The 22,005-nt window shown below is 32.4% G+C and overlaps 3 protein-coding genes across 7 annotated transcripts; 1 reads left to right on the forward strand and 2 right to left on the reverse strand.

Moving 5' to 3' along the window:
• Window positions 1–695: 695 nt before the first annotated feature.
• Window positions 696–5,935, reverse strand: PUB49 (plant U-box 49). Its single transcript, XM_079031234.1, has 11 exons — window positions 5,571–5,935; window positions 5,389–5,451; window positions 4,809–4,912; window positions 4,600–4,691; window positions 4,412–4,501; window positions 4,268–4,343; window positions 3,828–4,183; window positions 2,239–2,495; window positions 1,401–1,689; window positions 1,198–1,314; window positions 696–1,108 (listed from the first exon to the last, which is right to left on the reverse strand). The coding sequence occupies exons 1-11, from the start codon at window positions 5,696–5,698 to the stop codon at window positions 890–892; spliced, it is 1,791 nt and encodes a 596-aa protein (XP_078887360.1). The 5' UTR covers window positions 5,699–5,935; the 3' UTR covers window positions 696–889.
• Window positions 5,936–9,716: 3,781 nt separating this feature from the next.
• On the forward strand, window positions 9,717–10,965 carry LOC145093166 (uncharacterized). 2 transcript variants are annotated; one of them, XM_079031236.1, is made up of 4 exons: window positions 9,717–9,963; window positions 10,191–10,341; window positions 10,416–10,483; window positions 10,554–10,965. In XM_079031236.1, the coding sequence occupies exons 1-4, from the start codon at window positions 9,760–9,762 to the stop codon at window positions 10,764–10,766; spliced, it is 636 nt and encodes a 211-aa protein (XP_078887362.1). In that variant the 5' UTR covers window positions 9,717–9,759; the 3' UTR covers window positions 10,767–10,965. The 2 variants fall into 2 exon arrangements, with proteins under 2 accessions (XP_078887362.1, XP_078887361.1); XM_079031235.1 differs by having other exon boundaries at window positions 9,720–9,963; window positions 10,413–10,483.
• A 908-nt stretch (window positions 10,966–11,873) lies between these two features.
• On the reverse strand, window positions 11,874–14,040 carry LOC145093167 (adenylyl-sulfate kinase 3-like). Of its 4 annotated transcripts, none has more exons than XM_079031239.1 (9): window positions 13,876–14,039; window positions 13,718–13,774; window positions 13,471–13,644; window positions 13,253–13,396; window positions 12,952–13,101; window positions 12,730–12,848; window positions 12,525–12,609; window positions 12,407–12,453; window positions 11,874–12,300 (listed from the first exon to the last, which is right to left on the reverse strand). In XM_079031239.1, exons 2-9 carry the CDS (start codon window positions 13,761–13,763, stop codon window positions 12,202–12,204), a joined length of 864 nt encoding a protein of 287 aa, XP_078887365.1. In that variant the 5' UTR covers window positions 13,764–13,774; window positions 13,876–14,039; the 3' UTR covers window positions 11,874–12,201. The 4 variants fall into 4 exon arrangements, with proteins under 4 accessions (XP_078887365.1, XP_078887366.1, XP_078887363.1 ...); XM_079031240.1 differs by having other exon boundaries at window positions 13,870–14,039; XM_079031237.1 differs by having other exon boundaries at window positions 13,471–13,774; window positions 13,876–14,040.
• Between the last annotated feature and the right edge of the window lie 7,965 nt (window positions 14,041–22,005).

Raw genomic sequence — 22,005 nt, forward strand, 5'->3', positions numbered from 1 at the left:
TTCTGAACCACCGGTTTGATATTAGTTTTACATTATAACTGTTGAAACCGGTTTGAAAAACTTAGTTAAAAGCAATGCTTTAAAAGCCCGATCGAACTGGCCATTTGACCCGATCGAATCGATAACCAGGGATGAAAACAGTTCAACAACAACTGGTTTATGCTAAATTCTAGACTGGATGATTTCTTCAAAAATTTGAGCTAATGTGAGAAAACAGATTTATTGAACTTTAATAGTTGCAATGCATCAAGCCCATTAAAAAAATAGTTCATTCTCAAATAAAATTGAATAGCTTAATCAATCAGCTTATCCAGAGTATACAGATCAGCTTATCCAGAGTATACATAACTCAAAAACCAAAGTACACTACTACTAGATGTAGATTGCTAGTCAAACCGGTTGAGCTAGAAATCAGTTACTAGATCAGTTCAACTAAAAACCCTGTTTTAAATATCAGTTAAAAATCTCTTCAACTTTTTTGTATTTAAAGAAATCGCATCCAATTGTAGTGTCATGTTGTTGAAATAATACCCACAAAACAAAGTCGAGAAATTTAGCAGCATTACGATCTACGTGACATGTGGTTTTTTAACAAAACATTAACTTATTTACATGACCCCATCAAATATATTTATATATTATTCTATTGCATTTTTTTATATTACTTGTCTACTTATAATTAGTTGAACACACAATGATTAAAAAAGCTCGTTATTTAACAATCTCTTTTTAAAAACCTCCCACAATAGGGAAAGTTTTTTCCTAGTTTTTCAAAATGAAATGCATTAATCTGTACATAAAATACAACTACATTCTTTGATAAACAAAATCTAATGCTATGTTATTCTTTCATAATATCACACTTTTTATCATAAATTTTTTAAACCTTTTACCAACCAGAAAAATCTTTAAAATCTTGCCTTGACACACCCAATTTCCTCTTCTTTCCCACACCATTCGACCGTCCACCACCACCATCACCGCCAGTGGTGGCGGCGGTGACGGTGTCAGTGGCGGTCTTGGCTTTCAGATATTTACCAACACCGCCACCAGCGCCTTCCACCTCTACTCCTGTTCCAGGATTACTATACCACGACCCAATCTTTTCCTGAAAAACAAATTTATTAAAAAAAAAATAATACAAAATAAATATAACCACCATTTTTTAAAATAATATAAAACAAAAAAGAAACTAACATTTTCTTCATCATCAACAGTTTTCTCCTCTTCCTTCTTTTTTTCCTCTTCTTCTTCTTCATCTGGTTCTGAGTAAGGATTCACAAACACTGATACGCTAATTATCTTGATATCTTCCTACACAATCACAAACACAATAATCATTAATAATAATAAAATATAAATATATTTTAAAAAAAAAAAAAAAAAAAAAAAAAACTGACCAGAGGTCGATCATCATCATCAACGGGAACCTTCTCCATAACGGACAAAGTAGTTAACCCACCAACAACTCCACCAAAAACCGTATGTTTAAAATTCAAATGATTAGCCGATTTATAAAGTATAAAAAACTGGGACCCATTCGTGTGGGCCCCACTATTCGCCATACTCACAACCCCTCTCCCAGAATGAAGCAATTTCGAATTCACTTCATCATTAAACGCCTTTCCCCATATCGACTCCCCTCCTTTCCCACTCCCAGTCGGATCCCCTCCTTGTATCATAAAATTCCTACAACAACAATAATAATAAGGGAAAATGACACAAATGCCCTACGAACTTTTTAAGGTTTACCCATTGAGTCCCTAAAGTTTTTGTCGGGTTTTATGGGTCCCTAAACAAGGATATGACCTGCTCTTTTAGTCCCTGTCAACCTGTAATAGCTGGTTCAGTGACTTTTTAGACCAAAAAAACTCACTTTGTGCCTCTATAAAGCCAAAAAAACATAAGTTCAGGGATCAATATGAATTGAGTGTGAATCAGCTTTAGAAAAAAAAGAGAGTTTTTTTGTACGAATTGTTCACCGAACTTTTTTTTTTTGGCTTTATAGAGGCACAAAGTGATTTTTTTTGTCTAGAAGTTCACTGAACCGGCTATTACAGGTTGACAGGGACTAAAAGAGCAGGTCATATCCTTGTTTAGGGACCCATAAAGCCCGACAAAAACTTTAGGGACTCAACGGGTAAACCCTAGAATGTTCGTAGGGCATTTGTGTTATTTTCCCCTAATAATAATAATAAATTGAAAAAGAAAAAAGGAAAAAGGGAAAAGGGAAAATACCTTATGTTTCTGTGAAAGGCAACACCATTGTAGTAGCCTCGTTCACAAAGAGTGATGAAGTTTTCGCATGCTCTTGGAGCTATGTCACAGTGTAATTCGATGTTTAAATCACCATGTGTTGTGTGTAGTTGAACGTAACCTTTTTTGGTTGGATTTTTTTCAACTTTTATGTATTCGAATTCGTTCTTTGTGATTGGGTCGTATGATGTGGAAGTGAAGGATCTTGATGTGGCCCCACTTGTGTAACGGCTCTTTACCTAAAATGGTAACTTACTAAATTGTAAATTCATACATCTTTTTATGTGATTTTTAGAAAGTGAAAATTGGAGCTTATTTATGAATATGGATAAGGTGGTTTATTTTTCTTTAGTAAGAGTAGCGATGTACTTTAGTTTTTGTTTATAATAGGTGTTACGAGTGAAGAATGGTTAATCTCGTAAAAGACCCTTATATTTTGTGTTTTTTTCGGATTAAACCTCAAGTTTTTTTTTCATCTTTTTTATTAAGCACTTTTAGTCTTTTTTTTTGAAAGGGTTGATATTATAAAAGACCTTATATTTTGTGTTTTTTCGGATTAAACCTCAAATTTACTTTTCTCGTGAAAAAGACCTTGGATTTTTTTCATTTTTTCCGATCTGGCGTTTTTAGTCATTTTTCTCTATAAAAGTTGTAAAATGTGAGGGTTTTTTCAGGGAAAATTAAAAAAGTTGAGGATTTATTTGGAAATATTTAGAAGGTTGATGGTTTTATCCCCAAGAAAAAAAAAAGACAAAGTTGAGGGTTTTTTTGGAAAAAATATAATGTCTTTTTCATGAAAAAAATATAAAGATGAGGTTTAATCCGGAAAAAAACACAAAATATAAGATCTTTTATGAGATTAACCCTTTGGGAAAAAACTTGTAAAATGTGAGGGTTTTTTAAGAAAAAACTTGTAAAATGTGAGGGTTTTTTAGGGAAAAACTAAAAAAACAGGGTTTTTCGGAAACATTTTGAAAGTTGAGGGTTTTTTTCAAAGTTAAGGGTCTTTTATGAGATTAACCCTTGAGGGTTTTTTTTACCCATAGTCGAGATATACTTACATTTAAATTTATTTACCCATAATATCAACATGCTTATATTTTCTTAGAGTTAAAAGATTTATAAATGTTACTTACATTTTCTTTACACTCAATAACAACATACTTACATTTCTTTACTAATAAAAGCTATTATCAATTAAAAAAAAAAAGAGTAAATTACTGAAATCATCCCTATGGTTTGGTCAAAATTACACGTTTGGTCCCTAACTTTTTTTTGCACTCGGATCGTCCCTATGGTTTGATTTTGTTGCGTTTTTCGTCCCCATGGTTTGATCAAAATTGCACGTTTGGTCCCTAAATTTATGTAAGGGACGAAAAATGCAACAAAATCAAACCACAGGGACGATCCGAGTGCACAAAAAAATTTAGGGACCAAACGTGCAATTTTGATCAAACCATAGGGACAATTTCAGTAATTTACTCAAAAAAAAAAAGGAAGAATGCTATTATTATGGGTAAAAAAGAACAATGGAAAAAGTAGGTTGCTATTTCATAAAAAAGAATAGTTACCATTTTGGCATTTACAGGTGTTCTATCACCAGACATATGCATAGCAATTCTGGCAGCTGTTTTGTCACTTGAAGAATCTTTAGCAGCAGCAGCACTTCTTCCATGAACAGAAGCAGATGCAGCATCAACAACACTGAAACCTGGTTGACTTTTTTTGACTTCGTTATTTTTAATGCGTTCTCTGGCGGCTAAAATGGCGGTGAGGGCGGCGGCTCTTTCGTTCTGTGCCTTGTCTCCACCACCACCATGTAGTGCAAGTTCACGACCCTTTTCTGTTTTTAACTCCTTTAGCATTTGCTTTATGTCACCTCTTACATTTATGTTGTAGCTTGGATCTGATTCCATTTTCTTGATTTCTAACAGGTAATTTCAAGAATCAAGATTTGCATATTAAAAATTAAAAATTAAGGATTAAAAAGGGAAAATGATTAATTAAATACCTTCATCGTCAAGTTTTAAGCTTTTTTTGACATGGTCGAAATCCACCAGAGCTTTGTTGTCGAGTGTGTTTGGATTCTACAAAGATACGTATGAAATTACGAATTTGCCCTTTATGTATGAAATTAAAATTCATGTTATGTTACCTGAATTGTGATGATGTCTTGCCTTGTGAAGGGTTCATCGGTTAGAAGCTCTTTCCAGTTTTTGGTTTTGAGGTTTAATTCTTTGATTGCCTATGGAGAATATAAAAATGGATGTATTTATATTTGAAGGAAAAGGAATTTATAAAGAAATATATATTATTAATGATTAAATAGGAAGAAAAAAGAACCTCATAGGAGAAGACATTTCCGGTTGTCTTTATGGCAACAATATGTGTGAACTCTGTGAAAACCTTGTTTAATACAGGGCAATGATACTCTCCTACAAAATTAGAAAAAAGAGTTTTTTTAAAAAGTTGAGAAATATCAAGAATGTTATAAAGGGCTACGGAAAAAATGAAAGAACATGTATAATGGAGAAGATGGACTTATATTATACCTTCAGAGTTTTTATGAAATGTTAGTGGGATGAGATCTTCTTGTTTGAGAGGAATTCCAGAAACAGGATGCTTTCCATATTTCCTTATGTAGGGGACTATGTGCCTACATCACCAAATTTCATAATTGAGTTTAAAAACTAGAGATTTGTGAAAAATAGAGAACAAACAACATACAAATAGAGAATGTAGACTTAAAAACTATGTTAGGCTGTCTTTGTAGTGTTAAAACTCAACATTTATAGCAATCTCAATTCCCAGAATGTTATTCATTCAGTATAAATTAAGTCAGTGGCTTAGGGAAAGCCCCAACAGAAGGTGAAAAAAGAATATATGCTAACTGAAATAAAGCTTTAACTGTATCTACAAATGATTTCAAGTTAAAGAAAGCTCTATACTTCTATTTGAGTTGACGTGATCCTATATTCCTATGTGGTTCCATTTGGAGTTATGGCTCTTTGAAGCTCCTCCAACTATTCATACATGGTGGGATTCTCCTATACACTTCAACAATAAAATGAATCCCAAATCCTCGAAGACAATTACTAAACCACTGAAATAATAATAATAATAAACACTCACATGATATCGAAAACGCTGCCATCCTCAGTGCACACTGCGTCCTCGAATGGAGTAAATGTGAGGCTGCAAATTTCATGAAAGTGATGTAGTCAATCTTCAACTCGCATATGTAGAGGAAGCATACACACAGATAGAATTTTCAAAACTTTGAATTAAAAGACAAAGATGAAGAAAGTGAGTACGCGCAGCAATAGAAGGGAAGACGTTTAAAAGGTGTGCGGAGCTCTTTGGACTTAGCACCGCCCCACTCGGTGGCCCACTCCGTCTTCGTAAGGTACATCCGGTCTTTGCTGTGTTGTTTCTTCCCCATCTTTCTTCGAAATTTCTGAACTTGGAGCAAATTAGGGTTTACAGGAGAGTTCGCCGAGAATAATAAGTGTATTTGTGCAAATAGATCCCTCTATTCTCTTTCTTTCTTATCCCCACCAATGGAGAAACGATATCGGAAATCGGAGCTCCTGGATCTGATACGGTGGTCGCTAATAATCCCGCCGAGCCGGCTTAATTCTGCGGTGGTGGTCTGAAGTCTGAACCACAGAAAGAGCTAATTTTAAGAATTTGCAAAAATATTGTTTGTTATGGGCCGGCTTCTGATATTAAGTATTAACCCATACATTAAGGCCCACTAATTGTGAAAAGTAAAAGATTTGATTAATTAAAATTTTATTACACAGGAAATTTGAGATAATATGGTTTATTTGGAATCATGGAATGGAATGTCATAAGAGAAATAAAGGAATACATAATGATCTAATAGATCATAATGATCTAAGCTAGATAAAAGATTTGATCATTATGCTTTGTTGTAATTGTGATGGTTGGTTGGATCGAATGAATGAATGAAACAAATTATTAGAACATATTGTATTTGTTATTTATAAGTAGAAAACAAATAGTAAGTTATAAATCATTCATATAGTTTAGGGGTGAATAAAAAATGATTATTATACCTTTTCTAGTTTTGTTCAACTTTTTTTGTATTTTGTTTTAATTTTTTTAATATTAATTGAAATGGTTTTGTTTAATTCTTTTTTAATGATAATAATTACTAAAATGGAGCTTGCCCCATGTAACGACCTGAAAATCATTACTTTCTAATTGAAAAATTAAGCAAAATAGTGTGTATGAATGCAATAATGGAGAACTATAAAGTACAATGCCATTTTGAGAAAGTCAAACACGAAGGCATGATGTGTGTACCTAATGGTGTGGTGTGTCTTCTAGTCTGGGTGGTAGGACACGTGTAGCAAGCAGCCTGACATGTGGCGAGACACGAAGCGGTCTTTAGGCTAGACACGTGGATGCGACGCGTCCACCTTCCCGATGCGACGTGTCGGCACATGATTTAGCCTTAGTATAAATAGCTTGATGTGTTCTTTTGTTGCACCTTTTTCTGACAAGAACTCCAAGCATTTAAGCGGCGACATGTAATTTATGGGAGTACATATTGATGCCGGTATACAATGTATCGATTACGGAGCGAGATAAGTTATCCTCTTGTCTCGTTATTATGTAGATATAATTATGTAACGTCGTTATGATAAGGTTGTTAGAACCCAAGTTGGTTTGTAGAGTCTGTAATATGGTGTTATTATGAACGTGAAGGATACGTTGGAGGAATGAATTCCTGGTGGAATTCTTAGTTGGTTAATGAGGATTATAAACCATAATCTACATAGCGATTTAAAGTGAGTAATCAGACTGACGGTGTACGGGGTTAAACAATGTAGTTGTTGTAGTATGGGACTTGGTGAGTTTGGCAACAAATGGTTACCGGGCTCGATTAATGGTTAAATAAATGACCATTGTGGTAGAAGTGATGATAAGTTTGTACAAGTTCTAAGGATCTTAGTAACTGTTTGAATAGGTTTGGACAAGGTGATAAGTGGAAAGCAACACAAGACACACAAGACTTTAGGTCGCGACAATAGTTAGTCTTCACTAATTAGCCATTTGAGTACATGTGGACTTTTGGGTACATAGCAAAGTAATTACTTTTATGTGAAAAGTATGAATACATCACTAGGTGTGACTATGCTTGATCATGTGAAAAAAAGGTTTTACTGTTAAAACTTTAAGAATATAAATCCTTGTCTTCATTGGTTATGGAAAAAAGGGCATTGCAAACTACTTAGGTGCTATTTGTTTTTCTATAAAAACCTCTTCAAACCACTTATTGTTGCGCGGCGCAGCACACGCGCAACACTTTCCCTCTCGTAGCAGTTTGTTTTTTGGAAGACTTCAGACTACAAAACCTATGCGCGTGTGCTGCGTGGCGCAGCACTTGACTTGCCTCTTCTAATCTCTTCAGCTTTCATTTTTTCTAAGTGTTTTCTTAAGAATTTTTGTATAACTTTTTTTTTTATTTTTTTTTTAAAACTTTGATTTTCTTAAATTTTTATTTACAGATGTGATACAATTTATTTTTATAATTTCCACGATTTTTTTAACTTGATTTTTTTTTTAATTTTTTTTACCGTTTTATTAATAATATTTTCAATTTCAGTTGCATCTTTTTTAACGTGTGTAATTTTTTACGAACTTTGTAGACAACGTTTGCAATACTTTTTTAATTTTTTTATTATTTTCTTTTTTAATGCTTTTTAAAATTAGTTTTTTTCTAGAATAAAACTATTAGCGTCTTTTACATTTTTTTAAGTTTTTTTTTTTTTTTTTTAAAAAGTTTTATATTTCTGTTTTTTTACATGCTCCTTTTATTATTATTTCAATGTTTTAAGACTAGAATTATTAAATTTCGGTGTTGATAACTATTTTCAGTTTATTTAAATTTCAGTTTACTGCAGCAGTCTGCAGATGTTAAAAAACAAACATGCTTCTTATTATAGGTTGCAGTAGTTTGTTCCACCTCTTCTGCTACAGAGGATTGCAGAGATGATCCGCAGACTTCATGAATTTTCGTTTCGAAAAAACAAACAGCACCTTAATGAAATTATCGGATTGTATGTATATATTTGGGCGGTGAGACTTGAGAGCTTTAGGTAAGCTCATCAGACATGTAGTTGGTTATTTGATGAGTTTGGCAAGAGCCAATATATGAATTGTTATCGTGAGCTTTATAGAGAGCTGTTTGGCAAAAAGCCTATATGTTTATATCTGTTGAAAGCTTTAAGGAAAGCTATTTATGGAAAGAAGCATGAAATGCATATACGATTGAGGATAATATAAAGCAAGATATTAAATTGAAAGTTTAAAGCTATATAGTGAGCTTAAAGTGAAAGGGAGTTTAAAAAAAATGTTATGTTGTAAGTTTAAGTTATGGCCAACAAGGTTTTGTTGCATGTAGGGCGATGTAGGAAATTGCATTTGCGGTGAGATGAGATTAAAATAGCTTCCTTGGAATGATATTTGTGGTGAGGTTTGAGAGTTGAGTAGGTTCATGTAGTTCTCATATTGCGCAAATCCAATCAGAATGGTTACAGTTGGTTGTGGGTTTGTGTTTGGTGGGTGGATGTTGGAGTTTTTCTCCATAATTTGGTTAAAAAATGAATTGAATTTTGTAAATATTGTGAGAAAGAAAATAATGGTATAGGTAAAACGTTGTGTAACTTATGTATTTATATGTAAATTTATCAAGTAATTTTTTTTTTCAATTTGACCCTTCATTAACGGTTAATTTTTCTTTTTTTGAACCGACAAATATAAAAATATAATCTACTCATAAACTAATATTTAATTTCACATATATCTACCACGAGACTTGAACTCTCAACCTCAAAGAGGAAGGGCACTACCTAATATCGTTGGGCTAGAAGATCTTTGGTTCATTAACGATCAATTGACCATTCAAATGGAAAATACTCGTGTTTCAACCTGTTGCGACGATAACGCCTCATTCCATAACATGAGGTTGAGACAATATTGCAGCCATTACCACGGCGTTATGGGTTACCTATGTCGACAATAACAGGCAATAATGTCTCATACACGATACTCTAAGTTACAAAACCATTTAGAAAAAAATAGAATGATAAGGGAGTATTTGTGATTGTTTTTCAAAACCACTTATTGACTTTTTGAAAATCTAATAAGTTAAAAAAAAAAATGTTTAGCAGAATCAAAAAACACTTTTCTGAATAGTTTTTTCATAAGTTTCATAAACTACTTTTTGGCTTTTTAACCAAAATAATTTCAAAAAAAATCAAACATTTTTTGATTTATTGACTTTTTCACTATAAAAATTAATCCAAACATATTAAAAAAAATCATTTAATAACACTATAATATAAACCAACAAACACTTCTATCTAAAAAGAGCACTTTTAAAGTTAAAAAAAAAAAACACTCACAAACACCCTAAATTGTAAACCTATACATCAATTAATTAAACGCGAAAACCTTTGCTCAGCCAAAATGGGTAGTGACATTAGAAACGACTCCAGTAGCAGCGGGGAGGAAGACGGCGACGCTGAGTGGAGAGCCGCCATAAACTCCGTCTCGTCAACCACTCCTTCCAACGGCTCCGCCGCTGTCAATGGAACAACCACAACTTCTACCGCTTCTCCCACTCGCGAAAATCAAGCCAACTCTAAGAGCATCAAACTCTACCACATCAAGGTATTTCTTCGTCAATTACGCCTCCGATTCAAAATTTACCATCAATTCATTACAATTAAAACATTCACATATCACATTATCGCCTTGTTAATTTCCTTAAACATTTACACCCCATCACCAATCGATTCATGGATCTAGCTACTTAGGGTTTCTAAAAGTTTCAAAATAATCTCTCGTTAGTTCTTCATTCATCGATTTCATCACCGATTTTGAATCTAACACCACAGGCACAGAAGCTATTGGATGACATATTGGAAAAGACGATAGAAGTAGTGAAACATCAGCCAACGAAAGTTGCAGAAAACCATTCTGATGTAAACGGAGGAGGTGTTAGATTGTTTCGAGATGCTCCAGTAGGAATATTATTCGATCAAACTGGTAAATAAATCGATTGAATGAATACACACATGTTCTTCTGGTTTTGTTAACTTTATACATCTGTTCATCAGAAGAACTTCAAGGGCCATTAAAGCGACCAAGAATCATCCCTAATGTAGAGATTGATGAGAAATCAAGAAAGGTATGACTACTTGAGTTTTTGTTGCATTAATCATTGTTTATGTTAAAACTAACAATCTGGGTTTTTGCAGTTTAGAAAGCAAATAAAATCGGTTGTTGTTGAAGGAGATGATATACTGGTGTCAGCGAAAGAAGGTAGAGAAAAGCGTTTAGCGAAGCTTGAAGCCATGGATGCAGCTTCAAAAGCAAAAGCGAGAAGAGAAGAAGAGAGAGTTGCAGACCTGAAAAAGATTAGAGGGGAAAGATGGTTGCCTGCTATTGCTAGAGAAATGAGATCCAAGTAAACATTTTTTTTTTTTAAATTTTAATTTGCATCATTTTTGTATGTACATTGAAATTGATTACAATGTGACATTTTTGAAAGAATTTTTGTTGTAGTGCAAATGTCAATGAGCATAGTGGTGTTTGAAGGATAAGATTATTAAGTAGTTTTTTTTTTTCTTTGTATAACTTTAAGGTTTAAGTTCCAATTTTATTTTTGAATATTTCTTATTGGGTTATTAGAAAAACGCCAATAGAAAGACAACAATGTTTTTACATGTTCCAATTTATTGTTTAAAACTCTTAACTTTTTTTTTCAGAAAAAACTTCATATTTTTTTCATATTCTTTTTGTTTTAGCAAGTTTACCGATAATTGACAAAAAAAAAATCCTTAAAAAACCTAACTTTTTTTTTATTAATCATAGAAAGTTAAAAGCTTTATATTTGACAGATTTGTGTTTTGGCTCATAGTTTTTATGTTGATGTTTGTTCTTTGTGGTTTTCAAGATTTAAATTTAAAAGAAACATTATATTGTTATTGGAACAAGGAGAAAAGTTGCTTTTGTAGGGTAATTCTGGTTCTTGTTGAATATGCATATCAAAATCAAAAGACAACAAACTCCAACTCCAATCTATGTTTGGAATTCTAGTATCATATGATTTGATCCATAATCATCTAATTAGATATTGGATTTGTATTTTTTTCATCAATGATTGACTTCTTGAAAAGACAATAAGTTAAAACTATGTTTAGATATAGAGAAAAACCTTTTAAAACAACTTTTTGTTTAGAATTTAAAAAAGAAATTTCAAGAAATCATAATAATTTCTAACTTCTTGAAACAATATGACATATTAGGTTTACAAAATAGATAAAAGTTCCAACACTTTTTATCTTATTGACTTTTGCTACTATAAAGCTAATCCAAACACTTTTTTAAAACCTCTTTTTCCCACTTTCATAAGTCAATAAATCATTTTGGATAAAATTTATTTTTAACTTCAAAATCAAAATCCCAAACACCCTCTACACGGTTAACAACAAGTAAATTACATATATACCCTTATGTCTAGGTTTAACAATAACACATAGAATCCATAATGAGGGAAGGCCATTGGCATATAAATATATACATAAAAACATAAAATCATATTATTCTTCAATCAATATAAATTCTCAATTATCATAATATACATATAACTTATAACATTACCAAACCCTAATCCATATTTTCACCTATTCATTTCTATCTCAATCACTATAAAGTATAAATACACAACAATCATTCACATAAAAACCCTAAATTCACCAAATTCCCTAAACCAACATATATCATATATTGTAACAATTAACCAATTAATTAAAAAGAAAAAAGAAAAAAGAACCAGGAAACGAGTAATTTCCTGTAAATGACTTAATTTATTCATAAATATAATTTCAAATATTATTATTATTATTATGCCTTCAAATACCCTTTTGCATCTAGATAACAAATCACTTTATCAGCCATAACCTCAGGTGAAGGACACACATCTCCTTCATATTCCAACACTATCTGCAATTTCAATATTTAATAATTATGGAAAGAACAAATGTACAATTTTTTTTACATATTTTATTTTAAAAAAAAAGAAAAATTAATTTGTTAACACTTAACATACCTCTGAATTTAATGGTGGCTCATATGGATCATCAACCCCAGTAAACCCTAACACATCAAATTGAATTTAATAAAAATATAATATTTTTGTAATTCATTGTAAAAAAAATAAAAATTACCTTTAATCTTTCCAGCTCTTGCAAGCTTGTATAAACCCTTTGGATCTCTAGCCTCACAAACCCTTAAAGGCATATCCATGAAAACCTATTTGAAAACACAAAATGAATCATTAGAAGAAAAGAAAAAGGTGAAATTTATAGGTATAGATGATCGAATCATAGAATTGATAGAATCATAGAATGATAGAATAGAAGTAGAAGCAACCTCAATGAAATCGCCATCTGGGAGTATTGATCGAATAGCATCACGATCTTTCCTGTAGGGAGATATGACACTCGCTATGCAGATGATTCCAGCATCAGAGAACAGTTTTGCAACTTCTCCTAATAATCCGATCCATGAATCACGATGTAATGTAATTAGAGGATAAGAAGAATAGAAGAGGTTTGATTAAGATGAAGAGATGTGAAGGAATTGAAAACCCACCGATTCTTCGAATATTCTCGGCGCGATCTTCGGGTTTGAAAGTAAGATCACGATTAAGACCATGCCTGACATTATCACCATCAAGGACGTATGTCAGCTTCCCTTGTGAATGCAAAGCTCGTGTTAATGCACAAGCCAAGGTGCTTTTTCCTGAATTCGTGTTCATAAACTAAGTTGAAAATGAAATACGATCTAGAAAACATTTTCAGATCTGAAAAGGACTTGATTACTCTCTGTAATTAGATCAGAAAGCTTGAAAAGATGAAGGTTTTGTTAATTGTTATGTAACAAAAGTACTAACCTGAACCACTGAGTCCAGTAATCCAAATGACGCAACCTTTCTGCTGAAGCAATTCCTGTCTGTCGATTTTCTCTACAGAACATTTATGCCAAACGATATTCGTGGATCTCTTTCCCTTTGTTGAGATTTCATGACGAATCGAACCTACTTTTCATGAATTAGTTACAGAATATTCGAGATAAACAACTTTATAATTCGCATCTGTTACAATTTAGTACCATTCGAATCATCCGAATTGTTGATGATGCCACTTTCATTCGATTTGACTTCAATACCGGATTTTAACGAAGACATTCGAGGAGTCTCCTTTGCTTTGATATGCGACAAGTTCGTCGACGTTGACGTTAAGTTCCGACGGCAATTTAGCGACGTTGCCGGGAAGTTCACGAACCCTACCTTCGTCGATTGGGCTTCGATGAGATTACGCCTCAGGGAAAAATTGAAAATCAGTGAGTGATTTTTTACCTGAATCATCGCATTGGTTTACAGCGTGAAACAGTACACACAGCATCAAATTTGAATCTGTATAAGTTCGCGAAAGAAATAAATAGAATCAAATCTATAGATCAAATCTAATAGTATAGTTACTGAAATTCATATGAATGAGAAGATCTTACACTTACTGTATCAAATAGGAGACGCGAAAAGATGAGAAGTGATTTATGATTAATCAAAGAAGTGGGTGGTTCAAAAAAAGGGGAGGATCTCCATTGTTCTCCGATCTTCAATCAGAGCTTCTTGTCGCAGCTCATATGGCTGCCACCACTACCTTAAATTTAAAAATAATAAAATGAAGTGTTGCTATCCTCATTCTAAATACAAAACATATTATATATTTTTGAATTTAGTGTTAAAGTTTGATATTGGTAATTAAATTATTTTCTAAGTATTTATTTAATGGATTTTTTTATTTTAGTTTAATTCTTCGGTTTTTTTTAAGTTTTAAATTTGTTTCTTACTTTTGTTTGGGTATGTATATTACTATCATTAGTTTATAACTGAATTACGGTTACAAAATTAATTAAAATTTGATAATAAAATTTAAAATTATTAATTAATTATTTTAAATAAATTATTAATTAAGAGATATTTTTTAGTTATATAAAATTATAATCGTTGATTCAAATAAATATATAAAATTATATCACCTTATAATATATATTAATTTTATTTTATTTTTTATTCTAATGTTATTAATTTAACGTAATTATAGTGAGAAATTTAAAATTTAAAATTTAAAATGAAAAATCAATAGATTGACAAGTAGCATTACATTAATTTAAGAGACCTAATAAGGTTATACATGACAATGACAAAAAGAAATATTAAGGGGAGCGGGAAGCTTCCCTCCCACTAGAACACTGTACCGTGGGTGAGGGAAGCAACCCGCGGAAAAGAGGTGGGGGAGGGGGTGTCACACTCTTTCTCCTCATTCTATTGGCAAATTCTTTTTTTAATATTTTTTAATATTTATAAAATTATATACCTACTAAAAAAATATAAAAAATATATTAAAATTCATGGTTTTTTATTCTCTACAAAATGAGTATAATATATGTATGAAATATATTTAATAATAATAATAATAAATAGTGAGGAGAGCTTCTCACCCATTTCTTGGGTTTTAGGTGAGGGAAATGGTGATGTGGCCTACAAAAAATGAGGGAAACATCCCTCTCATATCTTTCACTCTTTTAGAGAGATTTGGTATTGTGTTTATGAGGATGATGTGACACCATTACGTTAGAGTGAACTCCTCTCCTTTTATAGTGGTAGTGATGTGAAATCATGAAGTAGTCCCTCTTATGTTTGGCTGTGGGATCTCTCTCTCTCTCTCTCTCTCTCTCTCTCTCTCTCTCTCTCTCTCTCTCTCTCTCTCGTAATGGAGTGGAGTTGCTATGAGGTGACATGTCTTTTTGACATATGTTTATCACGAATAGTCTTGATGTTATAGTAGGTCTCATATAGTTAGGGTTGACAAATCAAACAGTCATTTTGTGGTTTACTTGACACGAAAAGACACATTAATTTTTATATAACACGACAGGACAAGACATAACGTCATGTGTTGTTTTATTGACACGTAAACACGATAAAAAACGACCAAACGACAAAAAACGAAAACGTTTAAATAATATTAAGCTTTTAATTTATTTAATTCATAATTAATCATACAAAACACAACAAACACGAAAACACAATAAACATATGTTAATATCGTGTGAATTTTGTGTTGAATTATGAACATAAACACGACATGACATTGTGTTTTTTATACTTGACACAATCACAAAATATACACGAACTAAAAATTTAATTTCGTTTTATTTCATATATTTATTTATTGTGATTAGTTCTCATTCTGTATGTAGTCATGTTACACAACTTTTTTTTTTAGCATTTCGAAGTTCCTTTATCTTGTATCATTTGTGTTCATTCTGTATGTAGTCATGTTACATAACTTTTTTTTTTTAGCATTTCGAAGATCCTTTATCTTGTATCATTTGTGTCCATTATATCCATATGATTTGTCACAACTTTTTTTTATGTATTATTTCCAAAATTCATTTTGACACGAACATTGCGGATCATTGGCGATAGCTTTTACAAGCCTTATAGTAACCAATTAGACGTAATACTAACTATGCAAATAGTAAACTTTGCTCATGAAATAGTTTCGAAAATTTACTTAACGAACCTTGTTTCATGGAGATTATTATGGTTATTAAATAAGTGAGATCTTGATAGTTACCTAAAAATATAATCCAATATATTTGTGAATTTGTTTTTGCCTTTTCAAATTTCTCTATAAATACAAATAGACGATGGGTATTGTGCACGTAAGCCTAGCAAGTAATTTTACTTTTTTTATACATTAAGTTGCGTTTATATCTTCGCAACTAAATTAACTAATAATAAATGAACAACTATCAGAAAATATAAGTACTTGATTAATTATAAATGAACAACTATCCGAAAATACAATTACTTAATTAGTTATTAATGAAACAACTATCCAAGTTGTTTCATTGTCATCCTCACAACATGTTCCTAGAATAAAAAATTTAAAAATATTTATAAAAGCAAACAATATAATTGGTAAAGACTAATTGGTATTAAGCTGGATTTATTAAACATTACACCGAGCTTACCCTTTCAAGATTTGTCTATAACTGATATACTCTTATCTTCAACCGATGGTTTAGGTTTACTAAATTTTCCTTTTCTTCTGAAAAGAAAGATATGACTTATTTATAAAAATACCTTAATACAAATATATTTTAATATCCTAATTTAAAACACGTTGACAGTGACTAATTAAATTTAGGGATAATGACTTGAAAAGGTAACGAACTTTCGATTTTTGTCACATTTAGTCACTAAACTTTTTTTCGTTATCTATTTGCCATTGAACTATTGAAACTGTTCACATTGACTTGAAAAGGTAACGAACTTTCGATTCTTGTATTATGTTTTAGCAAATTATTTATTTTTGTTAAATTGTAGCAACATTTGTTGATGAATAAATCTATGAAATAAAAAAAACAAAACAAAACCCTGAAAATATATTTAAAAAAAAAAAAACCAAAACCGAAATAAAAAACCAATGGTTTGACATTTTCCAAAATAAAAAATCAAAATTTCCAATCTGATTTTGGTTTTACAAAAAAATGAACCATTCTCACTGATGTGAATTATGACCATTGGTTTGGCATGCGAAATTTGTGACATCCCATGAATATGTAGTTACAACATTGTCTGAACTCGTAATTCATAGTAAGGGGTTAGAGTATCATCGCATGAATACGTAGTTACAACATCGCCTGAAATCGTAATTCATCGCCTACAGGTTATGGGTCTGCTTGTGTTTCCACTGGGTTGTCTAGAATAGTCCGTGGTCGCCATCTATACTCTGGTAGATGACTACATCGCCACATTGCTGGTTAAAGTTATGGTATCTCCTTTCATCCTACACCACGTATTCATCATCATCTATTTACCTAATTATCATCACCTTTCTATCATCACCTATCTCTCGTCATTTTATTTCATCACATTGCTGGTTAAGGTTATGCTTCCTAACTTCGAGCCCCAAGGTTTACTCTACTAAAGCTTCATATTCTCGGCTCTCTGGACCTAGAAGGGTCCAGATCTATCACACCAAAAAGCTCAAGATAGCTCTTCCTCTCACTTTACACACTCAAGCTCGCTAGGGTTCTCACTTATGGGAAAGGTAGTCGCAATTGAAGGCCATAAGTGCCTTTAAATATGGCTCAGGCCCAAAGATTTAGGGTTTCTGCCAACAGGGCGGACTCGTCAAGTCGCCTCACCGACTCGTCGAGTTCATTCATTAATCCGAGTCATCAGTCGCGACCTTACTCGACGAGTTGAGGCGTCAACTCGTCGAGTCTCTCTTCTTAACTCAAAAGAAAAATACTTAAATTATGATACCTGGAAATCCGGATGTTACATTTTGTTTTTTTTATTTCATAGATTTCTTCATCAACAAATGTTGCTACAATTAAACAAAAATAAATAATTTTGCTAAAACATAATACAATAAGAAGCTTGTTCACATTTAGTCATTGAACTTTTTAGAGGGAAACGAACTTTCGATTTTGTCCACATTTAGTCACTAAACTTTTTTTCGTTATCTATTTGCCACTGAACTATTGAAACTGTTCACATTTTACCCTTATGACCGGTAACAGCCGGTCATAAGGGTAAAATGTGAACAGTTTCAATAGTTCAGTGGCGAATAGATAACGAAAAAAAGTTTAGTGACTAAATGTGACAAAAGTCGAAAGTTCGTTACCCTTTCAAGTCATTATCCCTTAAATTTATCAAGAGAAATCAAAGGTACACGCCAACAAAATATATTTCTTATCAGCAATATAAAAATATGACAAAACTGCAAATCAGCCCTTGTATTTAAAAAACTTTAGATAGAATTCAAAAAGTTTCTAACTTGCATGAATGGTTCAAAATCAAGAATTTCTTTTGGTTTTGGTCATGAGTAATTTGAAATGACTATTTTGCCCTTATTATCTCTTTTTTCATTTTTTATTTGTTTTAGTATTTAAATATTTATAGAAAAATAGAAAATAAAATAAAACCCACAACCCCCCTCCCCCTCTCTCTCTCAATCGACAAGCCTTAAATGACGCCACCACTTATGTTGACTCTCACCCTTAATTCATCGTCGATAGTGGAGATGGATCTCGGGTGGATACTGTAAATATGGATCGAAGGTGGTGAAGGAAGGCATGGAGGCTAACGATCAGCCTTGATCCATACAAAGCATTTATAAGCTATGTCACCGTTAAAATCCTACCGGGGCCTTATTTATCGATGATTCTTGCAATCACAACCAATGGAGGCCGATTCAGAGGCCACTTAACCCTAGCAAATAGTTCATCTGCCGCCGATTCAAGTACTCTGACATCGATTGAAGCTCTGGTTATGGAGGTTTGGTCATCAAAGTTATACCTGGTTTTGAAAGCCTTTTTCGAAATTCTATGTATCTATGCTTGTTTATTTGGTTTAATCGATCAAACTCGGAACTGGTACTCTAGATCATTGGTCATTCGTTTATTTGATCTACACCCCTTCACCTTACTCTGCCATTTCATTCATGTTTCAGCTTCATTTTCCCCACCTAGGATTTGTTCAGAAACTAATGATTCCTCCCTATAACCACTTATTATTGTGTTATCTTGAATTGAAAATGTTGATAGTCTGTTGATGTTTTTGTTTTCTTCTATGATTCCAGTGAATTGTGATCTTGCTGCTCTTTCAACAAATCCAAGATTTGTAGGGAATGGAGCAGATCTTAATTGGTGATTCCTGAGAACTGGTAAACTCCTGTGAATTTAATGATCTGTTATTGAGAGATTAAGCTTTGGTGTTGAATTTAAAGGAGTGTTATAGGAAGAATTATTGGTAAACCAAGATTTGTCTTTGAAATGGACAGGAGGTGATAATTGGTGGTTGTTATGGTGTTGTCGGAAAAATAGAGGTGTCGATGAATGGAGATGATGAGGGATGGGGTAAGGACCAAATCCCATTGGAGAGAGAGAGAGAGAGAGAGAGAGAGAGTGTGTGTGAGAGAGAAAGAGAGAGTGTGTGTGTGTGTGTGTGTGTGCGCGCGCGTTTGTGTGTGTAAGCATTTTTTATTTTCAATTAAAGTATAAAATAAATATGGAAAAATAGAAAAAGAAATTAGAATGGCAAAACGGTCCTTTCAAGTGCTTCATGGACCAAATTCACAGGAAATTCATGATTTTGAGACAAAATTCATCGGAAATTCTTGGCTTTGAACCATCCATACAAGTTGAAAACTTTTTGAATCTTATCAAAAGTTTTTTAATACCACATGGATCAATTTTATAGTTTTGTTTAAAAATATTATGGTTGGACCCACGACACATCTTGTAGCCTTCATGAAATGTAACTACTAATATGGTAGCCACGTACGCTAGTGCACTAAAATGATCATATTTTGAAGGAGCATTATCATTATAAAACTATAATATTCTGGATTTTAATCAAAAGATACAAGTATTGCCAAAGTTTATTTGTGGACTCACGTAAAATATTTGATTTGACAAGAAACAAACCGATAAGATTAATTTATATTTCGTTATTAATTTCCAATACAATGGTTCAATCATATAGAAATAAATAAATATGGCTAGCTCATCCTCTCTTTATTCACACCGTGTCGTTATTTTTTACAATGATTCCATAAGAGTAGTCGGTATGGGCCAAACGAGGTTCGACGCGAGTGATGGGTCATCTCTCGACGCCGTCGTAACGGGGGGAACACCGTCCCCCTGCTCGTTGCAACTCGTCGAGGGTGATTCTCGTTGACGTGGCGACGGGAAGAAACAGAAGAATTGTGACCGTTTGAGTTTTACTTTGAAACGGTTTGAAAAAAAAGTTAATTATTAAAAAAAAATTATCCTATAAATACCTCTCATTTTATTAAAAATTTCACACTTTCTCTTCTCCTCTCTACATACTTTCAATTATCTTCAAAAAAAATATGGATCCTTTCGACTCGTCCGATGATTCAGATGACGATATTTTCGAGAGGACTTGGCGGATTATATCTTCTATGGTAACAATAACGATAACGAATAGCGTTGTATTTTTTTTTTTTTGAATTTGGATGTTATTTCTTTTTTTGTTTTTGGATATTATGTGTAATTTAGTCTTTATGTTAATTTTAATCTTAAAATTTTTTTAATTGTTTTTTATAAATTTTAAACATTATGTTTTATTTATTTTTTATATTTAAAAAATATGTGTCTCAATTTAAAAAAAATCGAAATAAATAAAAAATAAACTATAAAATGGAAAAAAAGTTGGTGTCATAACAAGATACAACATGTTGTCAATTTCCTCATTTGGTGTTATAACACCATTGATGATGTGACACCAAAATGGTGTTACATCTAGTTGCCCACACCTTATGGTCTAAGAGACTTTGTATTTATAACACTTCATATCCCTCCTCCACACGTTTTCTCACTCCTTTTGGGACCATTTTAAGCTGCGTGTAACAAGGTTCTTCAAGAATAGAATAAAAGAAGACCCAATAAAATTATGGTCAAGATTATTATTGATGTTGTCGTGCGAGACTCCTGATTCTTACTCTCAAACTCTCTTCAAATGTTGTGTTGGTGATTTTATATTATTAATATTATTTAAATATAATTGGGTTAATTTGTTGATCAATATCACTTGACAATTATTATTGAACAATTTGGTATGATGCGGAGTATATATTTGTTTTTAACTTTGTCTTTGTTGAAAGTAGAACAAATTGGTTTTGATTTGTATTGGGATTTAGATAATGTTCTTTACACTTTTAGTTTGTTTTTTAGTTAGTTAGGTTGTTCTATTCCATGGGCATTGTTGATGATTTGTTCTCATCAATGTTATTTAAGTGTAATGAGATTACTTTGTTGATCAAAAGTGATCTTGATAAATATTAAACAAGTAAGGAAGGTGTGGAGTACACACTTGTTTAAGTTTGATCAAATATCAAAGCACACTGTCATTTAGGGGCGAAGCCCCTGAATGAACGGGGGTCCGGGGGCAACGCCCCTGGGAGCGGGGTCCAAGGGGCAGCAACCCCTAGCTGGGATCGAGCTGCCAAGTCAGCGCGAAAATTATTTATATAGGTTGTGTTACTATATAAAAAAATGCATTAGAAATCCGGTTTTTTAGATAATTGACCCATTTTGACTTTTATTCAGAATACCCGTTTTGGTGGTTTTGTGATAGTTTTAAACTGTCATATGACAGTTTTCAGACAAATATCTAAATTCAGTTTTTGGTCTCTTGGTACTCACGAAATCATATCCTTTCATTCTCTTTCTTTTTCTCTGATTTTATCTAAGTCTTATCCAATTGAGGATTTGAGAGTACCACCCAAATACTTCGATTAGAAAGTGATTATCACGATTCTCATATTTCCAAGTGTCATTAAACCCATATTTTTAACAAGCCTGTCCTAAAAAACCTTTTTTATTTTCCGAGTCCCCAACATTTAATTGTATTTATTTTTTGGGAAAATGACTCTTGAGGGTAACTAAATGTTGCGTTTGTTTCATTTGGTCCATTTCATTTTTTTCGTACTCAATATACCATCGAACTTGTTGTTTGTGTTCACCATAACCCTTTTGACCGGATTTTGACCTGTGATAGTCGGTCAAAGGGTTATGATGAACACAAACAACAAG

This window comes from Lactuca serriola, chromosome 3, assembly GCF_051521515.1.
Source record: "Lactuca serriola cultivar US96UC23 chromosome 3, Lser_US96UC23_V15, whole genome shotgun sequence".
Taxonomy (NCBI): domain Eukaryota; kingdom Viridiplantae; phylum Streptophyta; class Magnoliopsida; order Asterales; family Asteraceae; genus Lactuca; species Lactuca serriola.

What these genes read in the sequence shown, in the direction of transcription:
- PUB49 (XM_079031234.1), bottom strand. Translation starts at nt 5,698, where the DNA reads ATGGGGAAGAAACAACACAGCAAAGACCGGATGTACCTTACGAAGACG. An exon ending in GCCTTTCACAGAAACATAAG is followed by an intron (nt 1,690 to 2,238) that starts GTATTTTCCCTT and finishes TTGTTGTTGTAG; the next exon opens with GAATTTTATGATACAAGGAG. An exon ending in CTGTTGATGATGAAGAAAAT is followed by an intron (nt 1,109 to 1,197) that starts GTTAGTTTCTTT and finishes TTTGTTTTTCAG; the next exon opens with GAAAAGATTGGGTCGTGGTA.
- LOC145093166 (XM_079031235.1), top strand. Translation starts at nt 9,760, where the DNA reads ATGGGTAGTGACATTAGAAACGACTCCAGTAGCAGCGGGGAGGAAGAC. An exon ending in TCAAACTCTACCACATCAAG is followed by an intron (nt 9,964 to 10,190) that starts GTATTTCTTCGT and finishes CTAACACCACAG; the next exon opens with GCACAGAAGCTATTGGATGA. An exon ending in TTGATGAGAAATCAAGAAAG is followed by an intron (nt 10,484 to 10,553) that starts GTATGACTACTT and finishes GGGTTTTTGCAG; the next exon opens with TTTAGAAAGCAAATAAAATC.
- LOC145093167 (XM_079031237.1), bottom strand. Translation starts at nt 13,726, where the DNA reads ATGATTCAGGTAAAAAATCACTCACTGATTTTCAATTTTTCCCTGAGG. An exon ending in CAATTCGGATGATTCGAATG is followed by an intron (nt 13,397 to 13,470) that starts GTACTAAATTGT and finishes CATGAAAAGTAG; the next exon opens with GTTCGATTCGTCATGAAATC. An exon ending in CGAGAATATTCGAAGAATCG is followed by an intron (nt 12,849 to 12,951) that starts GTGGGTTTTCAA and finishes TCGGATTATTAG; the next exon opens with GAGAAGTTGCAAAACTGTTC.